The following is a 19,368-nucleotide window of genomic DNA, read 5'->3' as shown; positions in this document are numbered from 1 at the left end:
TAGAATTATCATCTTCACCCATTTTAATCCAGGATTTTCCATGTATTAGCATGCTGTAGAGTCTAGGACAGGACAACTAGTGTTGAACTTCATATATCAAATGATCAGCATGACTTGCTCGCCAGGCTACAGCCTGTTTTGGTGCCTGAGCATTAAAGCAGTATTGCAAAGAGCCAACCTTTCGGACACCGAACTCTGAAATGCTTACCAGCATTAGCTGGTCCTTTTCCACGTTCGCTTTGTGTTCCCGGCATTGCTGAGAAACTCACGTTGTAATTGGGCTTGTTCTGGGGAGAGGCATGAGGCATGCTTGGCTGGGCTTTGGGCTGCGCCTGCTGCCAGCCGTAGCCAGCTCCTTGCTGCCAACTGCTGCCGCCCATGGGCTGGGGAGAGGGCTTCTGCGGCGAGGGGGGGAATCCTCCGCCCATGCCTGTCGGTGTGGTTGGTTTACTGGCAAACGAAGGCCCACCTGCGCGGTAAGGGGAAAAGGAGTGACGGCGTGCATTAGAAAACAGGGCAATGACTCACTTTCCGAAAAGGGAACCTAAACAAAATCCCCCAGGCAGCTGGCTTCCACTTTCAGCTCTGCCACAAACGTACTTTCGCAACATCATGCAAAGCCCTGCAACTTTCCTGCCACTGCTCTGCAAATTGCTCAAGAGACAGCACCCGCCTTTGGAGCTCGCAGTGAAATCAGAGCAGCAGCTTACTGGGGAAAAGCAGGGACATGGCACGCGGCTAGCTGGGAACGCAGCTGCTGTGTTATAGTGGCACCAACAAGTTGACACGCTGATATAGTATCTCCTCACGCTGTGCTGCTGTGGTCTTATCCCACAGAGGTGTGTGTTTCAGCACCTTGTTACTTTAGGGGATGGTTCTCTGATTTAGTTTCTGCTGATACTTAGTGCTGACAATTTATTATTTGAGACTGATCTCCACACTTAACTTCGAGCTCTGGAACATGCCATGGAAAGTGGGTCAAGTGCTTTTGACTTAGTTACGAACAACAAAAATGTGGTTAAATATCCTGTGCAAGCCAAGTCATTTGTTTTTGAACTCCATAGCTTTGCTACAGAATATGTGCTTTAAAAGCACCTCAACCGCTCTGACATGAGTCTTGGCATTCTTTTTATTTTGCTCCTGCAGAGCAGCTGGTGATCCAGCAGAGGGAACTGGGAAACCTAACTCCAGAACCATGCTGGTACTGACGCAAAGGAGAAAACAAACATCAGATAAAACCACAATGGCTTGCGAAGAGCTGAGGGCAGTGAAAAAGGGAAGAAAAATCTATTTACCAGAGTCAGAGAGACTGACATGCTGGGTTTTAAGGAAAACTTAAATCATTTGTCAAAATTGACTTTTTAAACGTTGGGGCTGAGGGTTTGCTGATAGTTCTGTGAGATAAAACAAGGCGAAAATGCTTGTCTAAGGGTCAAGTAAACAGTCCTTTGTGGCCAGGTGCAAATGAAAATGGATTTGGACTCCACCTTCCGATAGTACTGCAAATTGGAGGCTGGTAATTGAGGTTCCACAGGTTTGCTCAGAAAAGGAGGAAAGTGAGTCAAGGCTAGAAGGACAAAATATTTCCTCAAGGACCCCAGTAGCTTTGGAGAGCCACTATCTGTTCCCAGGCACTGCTCCAAGGTCTGCAGCAACAGTTCTGCAGTTGGAGTTAAACTCATCAGTATCAAGAGTTTTTGTTTAAGGATGCTGCTGAGACAGAGGCTTCGCTTTGCAAACCGTGTAGCCTACAAGGTCCCAACAGGTTGTTAGCACTTTTTTTTTTTTGATGGAACATCAATAAAAGCACAGGTTTGCTAAAAACCTAGGCAGGAGGGAATGCCTGAAAGTGGCACTGGCATGCAGCTAGGCTGAGAAGACCCCCAGAGTTCTTTGTCACATATCAGGTTGCTCATTTTATTTCTCTAAAACAGAGGAAGCTGGTAACATTTTTTGTAAGGGATGCAAACCTGCTAAACTTGCTCCAAGAGTCCCCAGGTCAGCAAATGGATCCAGTGTTTGAGGTTTAGGATGATGAGTAGGAGTGCTGTGGAGGGATCCTGTAGGACTGGTGGCAGCTGACCTGCTTCCCACACCTAGGCCACCTTAAAGAAAGCAATGGGGAAAAAAAAACACGTCAGTTTTTATCCTTATTTTAGCTGAGTGCAGCTCTTAACCAGTGCTCAGTCACATAATGTTACAAGACTGCTGTTAAAATTAAGTATATTGTTGTCAGGTTCCTAAGCACTCTCAGTTCAGCGTTGGCCCAGACTACTTGCACTCCCACTCACAATTAGGCTCAGCAACAAGAACATTCCCTAGACTGTCTGCAGTGACAGAGTAATTATGAAAAATGGATATATTTTAAGAAGTAGAAGCCTTCGGGAAGCAAGTTTTGGTAGGACACACATACTCTCCCAGGAGTAAAAAGAATCATGCTATTATTTAGCATCATCCAAGGAACGTACAGCATTTCCCAGGTCCTTCTCGTGGCTCCACATCCTAACAAAACACAACTGCACGCACCCTCACCTAGCACCTGTCCCACCTCAGGCCCTGGTCTTCTGAGGAAGGAAACACAGATTTTTGAAGAAGTTTAGCAATCGCTAGCCAGACACACATGGATGACTGGAAGACCAGGAAAATGGGGGCAGTTCAGACAAGACTAAAATCCTGATCCAAGCTTTGCTGTATTAATCAATGTGCTAAGCAGCAGAAAGTGGTAACTCATTGTCTGTAGTCACTGGTAGCACCTTGCACCTGCCTCTCCTCTCTCAGGGTTCAGTAAGGGTTTCTGAAGTGTCCTTAGGTTCTTCTGACACATACCTGGTTTGCTGGGCCAGTCCCAACCGCCTGAAACATCTGGTTGTATGGAAACCGTCGGTGTGCTAGAAGCTAAGCAGAATGACTGTATAAATATCTCAAGGCAATACAGCAAAAACAACACAATCCAGCACCTAGGAAGAGTAGGGGGCTAGGAACAAGAGAGAGAGTACAGGGCTGTGTCCATTTACCATTTGCTAATTGGAGTGAACTTCTGCCCCACAAAGGACATTATATATTTGCAATTTGTTTCTGATCGCAGACAATACAGAGGTAAGCGGGGAAGGACAGATTTACAGTCTTCATTTCATGGCAACTTTGGCCAGAGGCTTTGTATATAAGTTTATACAACCTTATCACCAGAATAACGTAGGTTTTTGCCTTTCTGAATACATCACAACCCAAGCAAATATTCTATATGCAAAGGGCAAGGATGGAGAACACGAATAGAGCAGAACAGCCCCCACACAGACGTAAGCCATAAAGAAAGCCGTCTTTTCTTTAACCCTGTATCAAAGTCTGTCCATCTATACAGTTCACCCTGCCAGCTTTTCATTACACATAGACGCTAGCGTTGTAATTTAATACCTCATCATGCTGGGATAGCATTTAAATTCCTTTCATTAGTGCAGCCAGCTCCAAGTGTGACCTGAATGTCTTATTCACAGAGTTAATATCCAGTTCCCAAATTTGGCAAAGCAAGGACGTAAGCAGTGCCAGCAGCACACTAATTCCCCCTTTTGTCATTCTGACTTTCCAGGGAGGCTTTCTTACCCAAGGGACATGTGTTAGATGGTCAGACACCAACAAATTAGTATCTGAATGCGTTTCAGTCAGAGAAGATTACATTAAGTTTTGGCACAGGGGGAGAAACGGACAGCTAAGGGACATTATTTCAAATGAAGAAAGAGATGAAAAGAATCCAAAGAAAAAATATTTTCTTCAAACTAGAAATCAGAGAGTCAAATTTAAGTGGGAATTTGGCCAGGATTAGTACCAGATCTAAAGAAAGCAGATACCTTTAACTAAAGTCACCAAAGGACATGTGTTTCTCTAGCAGGCTTAATATGCCATGCTCTATTTAGTTCAATTAATGGCAGTTTGTTCAAACAAGACCTCATAACCACAGGAATATGCAGGCAGACATTCTTCATGGTCTCTTTTCTCATGTATACAAATAGCTCATTAATTAAGTATAAGACTTGAACAAAACAAGTCTCATCCTACCACACTTCAAAAATGAATATGCTTTAAGTCTGGAGACAAAAGGCCCTTTCCTGTTTAGTGGGGTTTGTGTGGTTTTCAGTCATTTCATGGTAAGCATCAGTTTGTATTTAATGGCTCCATCACGATTTAAAAGCAGCTTTTCATGTTTACTTAACTACACCAGAAGATCCTCACTTTCTTACCCATGTGAAAGGGATCGCTGTGCACAGTTGGTGAAGGACTTCTCGTTGCTTGAAGGAAAGGATCACCAGGGACATTTGCTGAACCAAGAAAGGAACCCAGGAGGTCTGGACCAGCTTGCTTAGGGCTACTTCCAAACGGATCAAAGGCAGTTGCTGTAAAACAAATTTGAGAAAACAAAATCACTAACCATGTACAATGACTGCTGCATCGCCAGCCTGTGGAAGGTGCCACTGACGTCAGCCACAGCAGCGCTCACGCCAGTGCCTCCTTAACAAAATGAAAAAAAATTACTGTTTCTGTACAAGAAAGTTGGCAGGCATTGCAAATACTTTAAGTTATTAGTTGCTGAGCAAAAGTAAAGTAAGCATACTGTGCTCTTTGAATTATGCACATGTTGACAACGTGTCAGCTCGCAAGCTGTAACATAAAGGATTAGGCAAACCAAAGCCAGGGAGGCTATGCAGTTAAGTACAGTGCAGAGACCTGCTGTCGAAGCAGGCCAGTTGCTCTCATTTTGTCTTTGGCCAAACCAACCACCTATTTCAGAGACCCTCAGTGAATCTGAACAACTTGGACTGGACTCTTTAGCCTCTTCAGTTACACATGGTTTTCACTTACCCTCCTCCACTCACTTAACCCTCCAAAAGATCCCTCTTCCTAGTATCTATTCAACTTCTACCAGTCTGATTTCAATCTTTGGAGCAACAAAGATAAAAAAAAAATAAAATTAAATTTCTCATATTGCCTATCTTGTCTGCAGAATGACCAGAAACAGAAGTGTGTAGCTACATTTCATAGTCCAAGACAACCCTCATCGCTCCAGACCCACTGAAGTTAATAAATAAATAAATAAATAAATCCAAAGCACTGCAGGTCTAACCAAAACCCAAGAGGCTGTTTTTTTTGTTTGTTTGTTTTTAGTGAATGTATATTCTCCTCATGTGTTACTGCACACACAGTAAGAGCAAAACTGATGACCTCCAGCAGCTGTAATGTAAGAAGCCAGCCAAACATATGGGTGAGCTCCACCAGGGACTTTAAGAAACCAGCTAGGTGATTTGCTTTGTGTTCATGGCTGTGACGATGCACTGACTCCCGTCTCAGAGTAGAGGAGCTGCCTGGCCTCTTGGGATCCCTCCTGGCTCTTAGTTTCACGACATGAGTGTACCCAAGGAGGAACGAACAGCCTGGAACAGATTACCCAGGTGGCATTCTCAAGCACGTGCCCCATGTCACACGCAGGGCACAGCCAGCATTACCTTCTCCTGCCCTCGGGGACGGGGATGGAGATGCTGAAGCTGCAGAACGCCGAGGAGTTGACTGCACCGATCCAGGTCCCCCCACGTGAAAGACCTCCTCAGCAGTGGGCTGTCCACTTTGACTCTGGGAACCTGACCCGCCAACCCCAAACAAATCATTCAGCAAGTCTGAGTTAGAGGGGGCAGTGGCAGGCTGCGAGGGAAAACTCTTGCTCATGGGGCTACCATCCAGCCCCAGCAAATCAACGTCTTCAGGCGGGGGTGGTGCCGGAGGCTCTTGCTGCTTTTTGCTGTGTTTTGGTGTCCCGTGAGGCTTGTCACCACTGGCATTACTGTGCTGACTGGAAAGGGACAAGAGTTCGTCATCTGACTGTTCGCTTTCCTCATGCACCAACGCTGCTCGATCCTCTGAGGTGGGGTGAGAGCTACTTTTGTCAGATTTCTGATCTAAATGACGATTAAAAATAAAATTAGGTAGCTGTTAGTTTCTTCATCACAAAGCTCCCATAAAAATCAGCTTACACGTAGAACAAAAAGCTACTGAGAATGAAACCTAACAAAACGCTGCCATGGTAAAGATTAAATTAAAGTCTTTGCTGGCCTGCATTGTAAGCAGTCAGTGTTATTGATCAGGAAACACAGAGGGAGGTTAATTGGCTCTCCTGAAGTCTGAAGAGCAGGCACAGAGGAGAACTGAGCAAGTTTCTGGGTCAGGACCAAGCATCCATGGTGATCTCCAGCCATGCCTCAAAATCCAGGCAAAACAAGGCTCATTAAAAAGGAGCAGCGACATAAACCACCTTCCTAGCTTTGTCTCCTAGGCCAGGTTCCTAGCGAACATATCCCTGGGGCCACGGGAGGAACGCTGTGTTTGGCACCACCGCGAGGGTTTCGAGGCATTCAGTGCTATTGAATGGCCTCTCTGACAGGCACCCTCTCAGTGCTGCGTCCTCATAGCACCACGTATATTAAGTGTAACATTAGCAAAAAGCAGCTGAATTTTGTTTTAGCATCAAGGATGCCTAGGGCAAAGGTTTACGTTAGAACTATGCCAATAGCCTGTCACACACAGCACGAGCAGACGATGTTTGAAGGGGACATTGAAGCAAATTAATTTGCACTCAATTGCAACATATGGGTGTGACCAGCAATACACTGATCTAATGTGAAAGGCATGTTACAGTCAGATCCTTCAGCCTCCCTCTGTGCTTCAGGGAGGGGGAAAAAAAGTTGTTTATCTCATTCTAAGCAGATTTTACATTAAAGACCAAGTCTGCATACCTTGCCAGCTGAGAGATGAGAAGAATGCACTCTGTCCAACGTTTCTGATGTTGTCCGGGGGTGAATCTGTAGGACCTTTACCTGTAGCACAGAACACCAAAATAAATAAATAATAAAAATTAAAATAAATCAAAACAAATTTCAGCATCTAGGTAAGCATGTAAATCAAGTGAGTAAACCTGTGCAGCTCTTACCTGCCAAAGCAAGAGTGTCCTGATGCTCCTGATGAGAGGAGAAAAGAATGGTTGGATTGATGTCTTTTGTTGTGAAGTTCTCCCACGGAGGAGTTAATTCTGTTTGTCTATCAGTAGATTGTATTTCTATCTCCAGTATAACATGAAAGAGCTGGGGATATTTGTCCGGAGAGTCACAGGCATCCAGTTCAGGTCTAAATGGGGACAAGAACTGGTCAGTTAAAAAGAAAATGATGTTTCTGCAAATCTATATAGTCTTTCAATAGATGCACACACACAGACTTTCATGTTTCAGCTGTGAACATTCTCCTTCAGCCTTCATATGCTTCAGGTTTGATTAATGCTCAGCTTAAAATACTCACTTGGTGAATTTTAATGTGGTTGTTCCCAGCGCTATGAATCCAGTGTGAAATTGAATTTGGAATATTTGTGTGTTGGTCATCTGGAAAACAGAGCACCAGACTGAATGAGAGCTTAAACTGACAAAATTAAAATATTTGTTCACCGCACATACAGACTATGAAGTCTAGCTTACTACCTGTTACTACACAGACTAATTTTAACTGCTATATAAGTGAACTCATTCTGCCTGTTTAACAGAAAGCAGAGCTTTCCCTTCTCAAACCCCAGTATTTGCATCTGTCTCAAATTTTGCTGCTGCCTCCAGAAAGTGGAGCGCCTTCACAGCATTCAGGACTATGTCTTCATTTCTGGGATCTACTTGACGTTTTAGCACTTAAATGAAGCTGATATATTTCCGTTAAATACATTGGAGAAACAGGTTTGTACCCCAGGAACATCCAAGACCATTTCACCTGCAGTAGCAGCTTCAGTAAAGTGTCATCTATACCGCAAGCAGCACCAGTAATGCATTAAGAAGAGAAACATTCATGAGTCATTCCGCAACTTGACTATTAAGGTTTCAAACATATCTTCAGGAAAATTATTAAGATCTCAGATTAAAGTATCAGTGGATACAGTGACCACTGGAGAATGTGGCCACCATTCCCAGTAGGTGCCCTGGTAGGTGCAGGCTGAAGCTGTTCTGCCTGATCCGTCTGCAGCACCCGCCAACAGGGAGCAAATGAGGTGGTACTCCAAGCAGGTGGGAAAACATTTGTTTCCCCACACCACTTTTCATGCTTTAAGTCACAACAATTCCAATTATTTCACTGATTAAACCACTTAACCCTCATTGCTACAAAGGTTAATGGAGTGAGCTGTCTATCACAACCACTGATTCGGTTTTTGCAAACCCAAGAGAAGTTTGCTAGTCCGAACCGACTGCATTTCCAAATTCCTTTTCCGCAATTACAAGAGCCAGAGAACAGCATTTTAAAGTCAATCTGAAATCCTAGAACTGCATAGACCAATAAATATCTTCACTTTCAGCACTGCTACTATGCTGTGGGGAGGAGCCGTGGGTGCGCTCCCTCTGGTTCCCCTCTATTCTCTCCCCCTGGTTTCCACTGCCTCCCATTTCTTTGATCTGCCAGTGCTAAGTGTTTTGTCTGTGAGGAGGGTGGCTGCCTGGCCAGCCCCTGGCTCATACAGTCTTTCCCATCCCCACGGCTGCCCAATCAGCACAAATTGCCTTTTTGCCCTCATGATCAATAAGGTGAAGGCTGTTCTAGAACAAGCAACACAGACACCATACAGGAGCGACAGCTCACTAAGTTATACTCATTTAAGCTGAGTAGTTAGAGCTTTTGGTGGTGTTTTGCCCTTAGCTAGTTACTAATAGAGCTGTTTCTGTCTTCTGCATCAGCTGGAAGGATCCTACACAGCATCAGTACACAGACTCCAAATGCTGTTCTTTATTTTCACTTGGAAACAATCAAATTTGTGTTTTCTGTCTATGCTCAGAAAACTTTACACCGTGAGTGCCGCATGCATTCTTAGGCCCCATCCTTAGCCCCCTCTTACTTAACTACTTTGCCTCTACCACGCAAGAGAAGTTAAACTCCTACTTTTGCTTGAAGGCGTCCCCCAATGGTTGACCTCATGTGGTAGACAGAAACAACAACATCTCCATGGACAGTGGCTCCCAGTGGAATTAGGACCTTCCCTTCTTGCACACGGTATTCTCTTTGAGGGGACGAGAAGGAAATCCACAGTTAAGCTCCCTTCCATAACATCATTACCACCCAAAAACAATGTCAACACAAAGCTATCATCTCGTTCAGGCTGAGCAAACAGAAGCCACGCTCAGCGCTCCACTTAACGTTAGGTTTAGGTGAAACTGAAACACTTCACAGGGGAAGCCAGCATAGCCCTGAACCATCTCAGTGAAGATATCCCACTGCATGTTAACTTCCAGCCGACTGGCAGTTTATTTCAACACAAGGCACCAACCTTCAATTAATTATCTGCACTCCACGATTATCAGGCAGTCTGACGACGACTGCAGCACAGACTTCAGGTACCTTACAGCAAAACCAAAGCCTCCTTGTGTTAAGCTCCTAATGATGGTAAGAGATCGCAGCAACTCACTTCATTCTTTCATACTCCTGGGACGTGGTAAGGATTCTGGTTTCTCCACTGAGGATGTCGCAGAAGGGCCGGCACCCGTTTCTTTGCTTGTTGAAACAGGGGACTGGACTGAGGGTGACTGACTTGATAGTAAGCGGTTTGCAGTGAGGAATGATGGGCTTGTCTGCTATTAGATCGCAAATGTATCCGATGTATCTGCAGGCAGAGAAAGCCGTTACTGAAATCTCCATCCCAGGCAACCAGTTTTCGTTTTGAAGTCTACCCTGACATCCACTAAACGTGCAACGCCAGCAGGTTTGCAGCTGGCACAGAATTTACGCTCCCATTTGTGTTTGATTCCAAGGGGAAGGAAATGACCCTCTAACTCCAAGCTGAAGGTCACTTCTCTGCACCTTTTAGGGGAGAAGCTCCCCTTCTATTTTACATGCACATACCAGATGAAGTACTTTGTTAGTCACGTACCAAAGGATTGTTATTACTACATACATAACACTACATCTTCGTTTGCTCTGACAGGCATTTTTGCCTCTGCTTAATGGAAATCATAAACAAGATATTTTTACAGTGTAAACTCCTGTAAGGATGAGGCTGACACAGGGAGGGGAATTCACCAAGGTCCTGTTAACTACAGACTTGTCAGCTTTCCCGAGCTAGAGCACACAGCATTTGGAACATTTATTCCTCCATTACTATTACATCAACGTGAGTGAAAATGGAAGTGGCCATAAACATCAGTTAAGACCTGTCAAAGCTAAGTTACACAACTAATGCATGAGTACTGCTCATGCTGCAGCAGGAATCCTGGACTTTCAGTCTATTGCCTCCTGCCAGCACCTTCAGGCTGGTTTGGGTGAAGAATATGGGGCATACAGTATGCACACCCTTCAGCTCACATGCGTTATTTCATAAAATCAGACAATAACTCAGGTTGGAAGAGACCTCTGAAGGTATTTGCTCAAAGCAGGACTAACTTTAATGTAGCATCTAACCCCAGAGCTGGATTATGCTGCTCAAGGTGATACCCAGCCAAGGATCTCTGAGGACAGAGATTCCACAGATGCCCTGGAAAACCTGATCCAGTGCCTCATCACTATTTTACCACTTTTTTGGGGGGGAGGGGGAGAACAAAGTGATAATTGAATGCATATCTCAGCCTAGGAGCTGGGGACACTTTGACAAAATGCACACAGATACTCGTGCAGTGTTTAGTGTGAGGAAAATAGCTCTCCTGCATGGCATTTAGCCACTATACCTCCTGTGAGATGGCCACAGTACGATTCCAGGTCTCTTTGTGTTCAGCAGCTGCACAGCAGGGCCTGGATTAGAGAAGAGGTGACAGAAACAGAACATCGCGCTGACCAGAACTGCTGAGGCTGCACGGCCATCCTGTCAATTAGAGCGGGGTGGGAGGAAGAAATGAGTAAGTATCAGAGACGTCCTTTATTTTCAGCAGAACACTCTCCACTGTTCCCTAAGTCACATAAAATAATTTTTCCAGAAAGTCTGGAAATGAATTGCACGATGACAAGGAATTTCCAGTCCTGTGTCATTTGTTTAATGCCTAGGACTTCAGTGAGCTGCAGTGGCCTGGGTCAAAGCTGACATCCAAAAAGCAGCCAAAGCCGAGGCTGGCTCAGATTTGGCTTCAATGCCCAGAAGCGTGTTTTGTCTCCAGCTGTAGGATTTGCCATACCATTCCTGGCCCTGGCCTAGGATCTACTCAAGGTTAACAGACTATTTGCCTTTTTAAGTTCAGCCCCTTCCTATTGCCTCTGAAAAGATCTCTCAGTTTCACACAGACTAAGTAGGCTTCTCCAGACTCATCAGAAAGTATTCAGAAGGACTCACTGTCTTTTACAGCATTACCCTGACATCCATTTCCCAATGGACAGTAAAGGAATCTGATTCTTGAGCTAAATTTCCAGGACTGGAGGCAACAAGTGCATCTTAGTCTCTTGTTTGAGATGAACCTGCATCCTGGAGCCGCTGGCTGCACTACATGAGGCAGGAACTGCCAGACTCGTACGTAAGGTTTACGCAGTTTGGGATCAGTCATTTCCCCAGTTCCTCCCAAGTTTACACTGATGAAAACTGACAGCCTCCTGGATTTAATTTAGGCTCCAGGAGCAAAACAGTGCTCTCCTCTTGGGCATTACTGTCAACATAAAAGGTTGGCTGGGGTAAATTACAAGCCAGTCATACAGAATGACAGCACCCTCATGCATCAGATCTACGTGTTACCCGGTCCTGAACAACCCTTAAGGGGGAGTCAGCAGCCCAGCTGGCTGTGGTGCACCACGAGGGGCAGAAGGCAACTGCATGTCTTCAGCCAGGTCTGACAAGCAGCCATCGCAAGAGACAACCACCTGTGTTGCAGTTAAACAGAATTCCCAAAGATGTGTTTGCTCCTGCACTTCCATCAGCAACCCTCAGTCTAGAGCTGAGTTTAGTCCTGTGACTACATACAATTAAACACAAAGCAATGGAGGGCTGACAATCCTTAGTTAGTTCTTGAGAGAAGTTCAAGCCATCACCGGCTCATAATTCACTGCTGGAACCATTGCAACTTCTCTTACCTTGCACTGCTCCATGTTCAGTGCTAGGTCTCCCAGGTTACCTATGGAGCTGCAAATAAAGCCCCTTTCTAGGGGGCTGATTTTATCACATTTCTTTTTCTTTTAGAAATTGTCACCATCCTTGCAGACAGACTCCAGATGTGCAACACAGAGTACGACATAAGACTCACAGGTCTGAAAATCCGGTCACATTCTGCCGTACTCACCATACAGTGGATGACACACACGTTCTTGGGGTTCTGCTGCAGCCAGTTGTGCATGTTCTTACAGACAGCATAGAGATTGTGCAGGCTGGGCGCTTGTCGTACTGGCCAGCTACATTCGGATACCTACAGGAATTGCACAGTGAACAAAAGCTAGCTTCATACGAGCATTAGGCAGTGCGTGCTTTTACAAATGCTTTCTGCCAAGAAACACACTTCTCCTTTGCAACCCAGAGCTGCATGCTTGAAACCTACTCCCTCTCTAATGTGTGATTCTGATCCCCGACTTTCGCGAATCATGAATGTACAAGCAAAAAGGAGCCCTCAATTGAATAACAAGATTTGGATGTATTTTCATTGACGATACATTTTTATTTTTTAATTGCATTCCAAGTCAGATTATCTTGAGTTGCCTTCCATAGCACTCCAGTCTCGCAGCTGCACATTGATTTCTGGCAAAAATCTTTGTACAAGTTGTCCCCAAAAACCATGGCTCTGATTTTCAAAGGATGCTGAACATCTGTTATTCTCAGTCGTTTTGTGTAAGAGGATTTTCAAGCCCCATTTGTCAGATATTAGATTGATGAAAGGGAAACTTCTGTTTAAAAAAAAAAAATCCTATCTGAGTAAGCATAGTTAAGATATGAGCCAGAAAAAATGAATGACTTCTTAGAGTTGAAAACCCACAAATCCAAAATATGCCTGGTTACTATTCATCAATGTACTAGTTCTGAGTCACGACATCTCAAAAAGAGTCTTCGCAGTCTCAAACAGCACATCAAATAGCCTTCTACAGACATCTCAGTTTCATCTGTTTTTAATTGAAATGTCTTTTTTAAATGTCATTTCTGGCTGGAATAAATTTAAAGGAGAAATATTTGCCATTAGACAAATGATTGCTTTTCTCTCTCAGCGGAGATTTGGTTTCTGTTTAATGAAAACCAGGGGCAGGAAGGAGATTGTTTGACCAGGTGTTCTTAAATGGCCGTACCGTTTTCATACCTGACCAGGTTATCTCTCAGAGAAAGGCAATGCTCCAGGATTCATAAAAGTCACATTTAAGATTCTCTCTTACATATGCACACCTGCACAACAGCTGATAGCAGAAGCAGGAATCCTGCCTTCCACACAGACTCAGACTGGAGAACCATTGAGCGGTGTTGTCTCAAACGATGACGCAGGTGGCACCCAGAGGACACCGGGACAGAGCAGGCATGCAGCACTGCCTAGCCCAGCACATCACTGATTGTCTCTTGCCTATACCTCTTCTGTGGCTTTTCAGGAAGGGGAACAAAACAACCAAAGGCTCACAATGCAGTAGCTCCTGTGCAGGAATGGCCACCATCAGCTTTCTGTTCCACAGACCTGACAGTGTTTGCTTTGCTGAAAGTACAGGACCATTGTAAATTCTGAACTAGAGAGTTCACAAACGTTCATTCCATTCTTTAGTATCAGAATGCTGATGCCGTAACTGAGATAGAGGTGCCTGACAATTATTTTTGTATCACCAGGCAAGTCTTCTCCTTCCAACCCCAAGGACTTTTGCAGCAGGCTTCTAGAGGTACAAGATCCACTTGCTATTAGAGCAGCAAACCACAACTCAGATTACAAGCGGCTGCTAGAATTAATATGACCAGCGACCTTTCCACTGATGATTCTCTGACTAGGTCTTAGGACAACACACTGTCAAGCATCTGGAAAAGCCATTATCACTTATCAAGTAAATAGTACACATTTCCCACAGTCCATAATTATATATTTACTTTGTCTCTAATTACACGTTTTTCTGCTGGTTCGCAATTAGGAAATTAAATACATGCTAAGTAGCATTTCATTTATTTCAAATATAACCTCAACACCGCTCACAAAAGGCAGCCTTACAGCAAAGTAACAGGAATTCTTCTAGAGCTTTGGAAATATGCAGCTAGTGCTTGTTTTTCCCCTAGCAGTAGGGTAGTAATGGCCAAGAACGTGACCCGACAGGGACTTTGAAGTTTGGTTTTGTTTAATGCTATATTTGAGTTATATGTTTTCAAACTGTTCACATTTTCTCGAGCAGATGTGAGCTCTCCCCTCCTGCCGGGGTGGCGAGGCAGGGAGAAAAGCAGAGCGTAACTGGACTTGAGCAGCAGCTTTTACTGCTCACATTGCCTCCTCTCCTCACTAGACTGAGCACTCAGGGCTTCCTGCCCCACACGGCCACATAGGGGCAGGAAAATGGGCTGGCAGGACTCTGTCACCTCCCTCCTCTGTCACTATGCAAAGTGACCTACTGTGATCTTGAAAAAAGCAGTTCAATTGAAGATAGGAATTAAGAAGACATTCACTTCAAAGAACAAGTGCCTCTCAAAACTTCAGCTCATCTGGTATCCTTATCCAAAGCAGAGAGTACTTTTCATGTGATTTTATTTCCTTGATAGCACATTAGTATTTTCCCCCTCTATAAGTTCAACCTCATATTTACAATTGTTTCACCTCATATATTCTGTTCTGCACATTTCATTTTCCTGAAGAATGCTTGGAGTCAGTATTTCCTATCCCATAACCGGAAAGTACAATCTTTTATTAAAACATGCATCATTTTCTTTGTCTGTGTGTCAAGGCAATAGCCTACAAAGCACCTAGTCATGCTTTGAGAGTGACCTACAAAGTCATCTGTCAAAGTATGGCAGGAGGCAAAGTCCAGGGGATGGAGGGGTTGCAGTCAGGTCAAGCAACATACCAACAGGTGTTTAATGCTGGGCTATCAAAAGTAGGTCTGTCTTTCTCCTCCCACCAACAGCAACAGCGATGCACCAAACCAAAGCAAGACTGAAGATCCAGAGCCTTTGATATGTTTTAGTCTTTCCTGTTCATTTACTCATAGCTGAAGTCATGGCTGCTTACTGATTGCTACAGAGAAATTTGCTTCAAGTATGAGTGTGTGGTTACTGGTGATCAGAGCAATTCCTGAGGATAGATTCAGCTACAGCTCAAGGTAAAGTGGCATGAGGCTTATACGCAGCATGGGATTCATTTACCCGGACAGAGGGTTAAGTCTGGCAACTACTGTTGCCTTTTCAGTTGAAGTTAACAAAAAATAAGACATAAGAAAATCAACACTCCCTTGCGGGAGAGGGAAAGAACAGGATTTTTTTTTAGATAGATCTAACCTTGCATTTCAACAGCAGTGTTTTGTAGAGATATCCTCCAAAAGCCATTAATGAACCAGAGCCTTGAACTATTCCTGTATGCCATTCTGGTTTTAGAGAAGAAAACTGGGAGAGAGACTGGAGGTCTTTTTCTTTTTTTTCTTTTTTTTTTTTTTTTTTAATCATGCACTAAAGGAAGAGCCACAATGCACCTCAAATCCAGTTTCCAGTCCTGTGCTTTGCTTCTTAAGTGCTTCTGCTTGATTAAAATAACACTGAAGGATTCTTCAATGTGAAAATTATCTACATCCTTTTACTGATAATTTCTTTTAAAGCACTTTTGTTAGGATCCTTGTTAGACCTTTATAATTCCTATTAATTCCTCATCACCCCTCAGATAATCCCATGTGATAACCCACAGCTATCTGTACTCCACACTCAAGGCACTGCCAGCAATTTGCTATTTATTAGGATTCTTGGTAGCGATCTACTGGAGTTCAGACCACACTGAAGTCCTGCACACCCACATCATATGTTTCAGTCTGTGCGTTAATTCCTTCTGAAGCTCACCTCTGTAAGTGCATGAGAAACTGAAGGGTTTACTCCTTATTTCTTTGCAGCAGCTTCTGGCAACTACGTAGGAGTAAAGAGCAGCGCAGGCTCAACTCAGTGCAACGTCACCCACACAGGCTCCTGATAGAAGCATTATGCCCTGAACTTTCCATCTCTTTAATGCCCCAAACATCAGCTAAAACCCAGAAGAGACCATGGTCACTTAGAAACACCTATAATAAAGGTCCCTTCCGACCTAAACCATTCAATGATTCTGTAATTCCTTTTCCATCTCAGTACATTCTGCCACACAAAGGAGTGACAGAAGCAGGATCTTCTGCCCCGTTTCGCAAAAGGTTTTCCCCGACTCTTGTTAACCTCTTGGAAGACACTCACCCTGTTGTGAAACTTGGCACTGCGATAATACTTAGGTGACAAGTTGAAGACTGTGTAGTGGTCAGGATGTCTGGAATCCAAAAATGTCCGTACATCTTCAATGTGGTTCCTGAACCCCAGTTCAACGCCTTCAGCCGGAAAAGACATCACTAAAAGGGTAAGAAGAAGCCAGGCTGAGCATGCACCATAACATGGCTATGAACTTCTGAACCCCGAGGTACTACAAGTTCTATTTATCCCATCAGCAGTACTTACCTATGATTCTCGAGGTAATGTATGAAATATCTAGCTCTCCCTTGGTGTAACTAAAAGACAAAGTAGGAGACAGACATTATGCACATTTACAGAAGAAAGCCCATTACGGGAACCAGGAGGACATTGTTTTCCCACATAAATCTGCTTTTGACACAAGGAAGGGAATGATCTTAAAAAATGATTCTTCGTCTTTCTGTCCTAAGCAGAGGCTACAAACAGCTTACTGTAGACAGTGACCCAGCCTTCCTTTCACATACACTATTAAATGGATGCAGAATCTTCCAAAAAAAAACCAAAAAAAAAACAAAAGTCCCTTTTCCCTTTTGTCATTAATTTTCAGTGCCAGTTTTCAGGAGAATCTCTAGCTGTTAGACACTTCACAGATCAAAGCCTCTGAGGAGTTGCCTCCATTAAATTTCTTTAATTTACTCTAGCCCCATAGCCCTCAGAGGCAGGTGGAGTGCCAAGCACAGGGGCCATCGCGAGCAGAGGTGACCAAAGCAAAGTCACCTCAGTTCTTTCTTCAACTCTGAAAGCGGTTTTAGCAAAGGGAACAGTTGTATCAGCAAGAAGAGTCTCACTGAACAGTAACATGAGCCAATTTCCAGTGACAAAACAGTCAAGCAGTGGCTGAGTAGCGAGACCCCACGGGAGTCAAAGGAATCAGAAACTAAGAGCCCCACTTTCACTAGGGAGCCCTTTTCCAGATTTCTGAATGTCGGTGTTCATTTATTATAAAGCTTAGATATTTACTTTGGTTTTCCTGCTTCTTTGAGGCCAAATACCCAATTGTGAGACAGAATTAGAGGAGTCACTTGTGATTTTCACCTCTTTCTTTCATTAGGTAGCTGGAAGTATAGTTTCCTTGTGTTGCGCTAGATAAAAGGTGGCAAGTTAGACCAGAAGCGAGCGATACTACCTGCTTTAACCAGCTCCAGCTGTACCATACCTGGCAACAGATTGCATGACCTTTGAAGATGTATCTTTCAGGGTATCCTTCAGGTTATCCTTCAAATTGCTGAAGAGCCTCCCTGCTCCTCCTTTCACCATGTCCAGCAGGCCTCCCCCATAGCTGGACTCCATGTCTGGTGATGAGGCACCTTCAATTACAACAAAAGCAAACCCAACGTCACTTATTTGGAACAAATCCACACAGCCAACAAACCCATGGCTCTACTCAGACCAAGCACATTCATGCGCGGCACCGCAAGTTGAGTGCAGGCCCAAAGTAGTTTTGCTTATTAATGATTTTCCAGAGATGAGAAACTGCATGTCCTAGGCACAGGACCTGTCAGCGACCCTTGGCGTTGTCTGTAGGTTGACTGCATGATGTCAGTGCAGCATGGACAACCGCCAGCCAAGCTCCCTTGCCTCTCACCCCAACTCAAAACAAGACCAGCTCTTCAGTACGTACCTGATCTGCTGATCGTAACCAAGTCCAAACCAACAACTACCTCTACAGGGGCAAGAAAGAGAGACTAGTATATGTAACAGCTCTTTGGCACAACTTTCCCAGCTACCAATTTGACTGCAGCTAGATGACTGAAGGTTGTCTTACAACTATACGCATACAGGAGACTTATGACTATGCATACAGGAGAAATCAGAGTGATTTCAGGTCATTTAAGAGTCCAGTCAGATTTGCTTGAGTGGAAGATGGCAGAAGTTTGGTCTTTGGAGAGAAAAGAGAGAAAAGTCCAGAAATTAAACTTTCTAGCTGAGAAATATAACCTTTCGGGATGTTTTTTTACATTTGCAGCATTAGGATAGGAATCAGCAAATAGACAAGGAGAAAGCAGAGCAGGGCTCACCTCCTTGCTATGCTTTTTCTTCACAGCTTGAAACACCATGCAGCTGCAAAGCTGAGAGGAGACTAACATAGAGCGAAAAGCCATTTAAATGTTATTTTGATGGACTGTGATGTGGTGTTCCACCTCAAGTGTTTGTATTTTGCATTTATACTAGAATAACTATTCCTCTCTCTTAACTGAAACCCAATTCATTGCAGTTTTCCTTATGATACCACTGCTGTGCTAATAGCATAAGTCATTCTTAGAAAAATGTAATAAATTGAATGTAGACATGAGTAAATAGGGCTTTGTTTTATTGCAGAATTTTGTTAGACACAAACCAGTAAAATTATATTTTATTAGCTACAGGGTAGGCTCTTGACTACCTAAACTGCTTTTTGTTCACTAGGACTCGACTATTCTAACAAACTTCAAGTACAGTACTCTAATTAAACATTTGCTACCTCATTATTATGTCAGATTAGTCAGAAGACCTAGATCCAAACCCATTTAAACGTTATTCACTCTTTCAAACCCGGCGTCAGCTATCAATAAATGTAATATATATTGTTAAACTGGAGGCTCCACTGGTAAAGTGATGCTGTTTATTCCCCTGTGCCCAAAGAGTGCTTAATGCACCGTGATACGGCCGCAGTCCACATGCACGTGACCTACGTGCAAAACTGGTAACATTAGAGGCAATAGCTTCTCCTCCGCATCGTGCTTGTAAAAAGATGGACAATACCCTGCTGATTCAGAACAGGAGATGCCTTCTCAAAGCACAGGAACATTTCCTTTCCAAACCACTTTGAAGTGTCTACTTCAAATATGAATAAAAAAATAAAAATTAAAAAAGGAAGTAGCTCATTGGCTTCCAACTAGGGAATCAGCGTTTGATCTTTCTTCAAATACTTTGCTTCCACGTTACTGTGTTAGGAGGCTCGGGGGTAGAGGAGAGAAGTGAAGTTCAAAAGGCGTGTACAGAGCTGCAGGTCAGCTTTTAAA

General features: G+C 43.9%; 1 protein-coding gene across 2 annotated transcripts in view; it reads right to left on the bottom strand.

Moving 5' to 3' along the window:
- DNAJC6 (DnaJ heat shock protein family (Hsp40) member C6) overlaps positions 1-19,368 on the bottom strand; it is a 35,951-nt gene that overhangs the window by 5,233 nt on the left and 11,350 nt on the right. The window contains exons 2-16 of one of the 2 annotated variants that reach the window (XM_035333800.1): positions 17,523-17,673; positions 16,574-16,623; positions 16,319-16,467; positions 12,243-12,365; positions 10,713-10,846; positions 9,461-9,655; positions 8,938-9,055; positions 7,330-7,409; positions 6,968-7,161; positions 6,774-6,854; positions 5,493-5,939; positions 4,233-4,385; positions 2,827-2,895; positions 1,971-2,105; positions 209-469 (exon numbers count right to left, since the gene is read on the bottom strand). In XM_035333800.1, coding sequence (XP_035189691.1) covers positions 209-469; positions 1,971-2,105; positions 2,827-2,895; positions 4,233-4,385; positions 5,493-5,939; positions 6,774-6,854; positions 6,968-7,161; positions 7,330-7,409; positions 8,938-9,055; positions 9,461-9,655; positions 10,713-10,846; positions 12,243-12,365; positions 16,319-16,467; positions 16,574-16,623; positions 17,523-17,673 — 2,340 coding nt within the window. Of the gene's footprint in view, positions 1-208; positions 470-1,970; positions 2,106-2,826; positions 2,896-4,232; positions 4,386-5,492; positions 5,940-6,773; positions 6,855-6,967; positions 7,162-7,329; positions 7,410-8,937; positions 9,056-9,460; positions 9,656-10,712; positions 10,847-12,242; positions 12,366-16,318; positions 16,468-16,573; positions 16,624-17,522; positions 17,676-19,368 lie in introns of both variants that reach the window. The other variant, XM_035333801.1, reaches the window with a different exon arrangement.

The sequence above is a fragment of the Oxyura jamaicensis genome, chromosome 8 (genome assembly GCF_011077185.1).
Source record: "Oxyura jamaicensis isolate SHBP4307 breed ruddy duck chromosome 8, BPBGC_Ojam_1.0, whole genome shotgun sequence".
In the NCBI taxonomy this organism is placed as follows: Eukaryota; Metazoa; Chordata; class Aves; order Anseriformes; family Anatidae; genus Oxyura; species Oxyura jamaicensis.
This window is presented reverse-complemented; position numbering and strand designations above follow the sequence as displayed.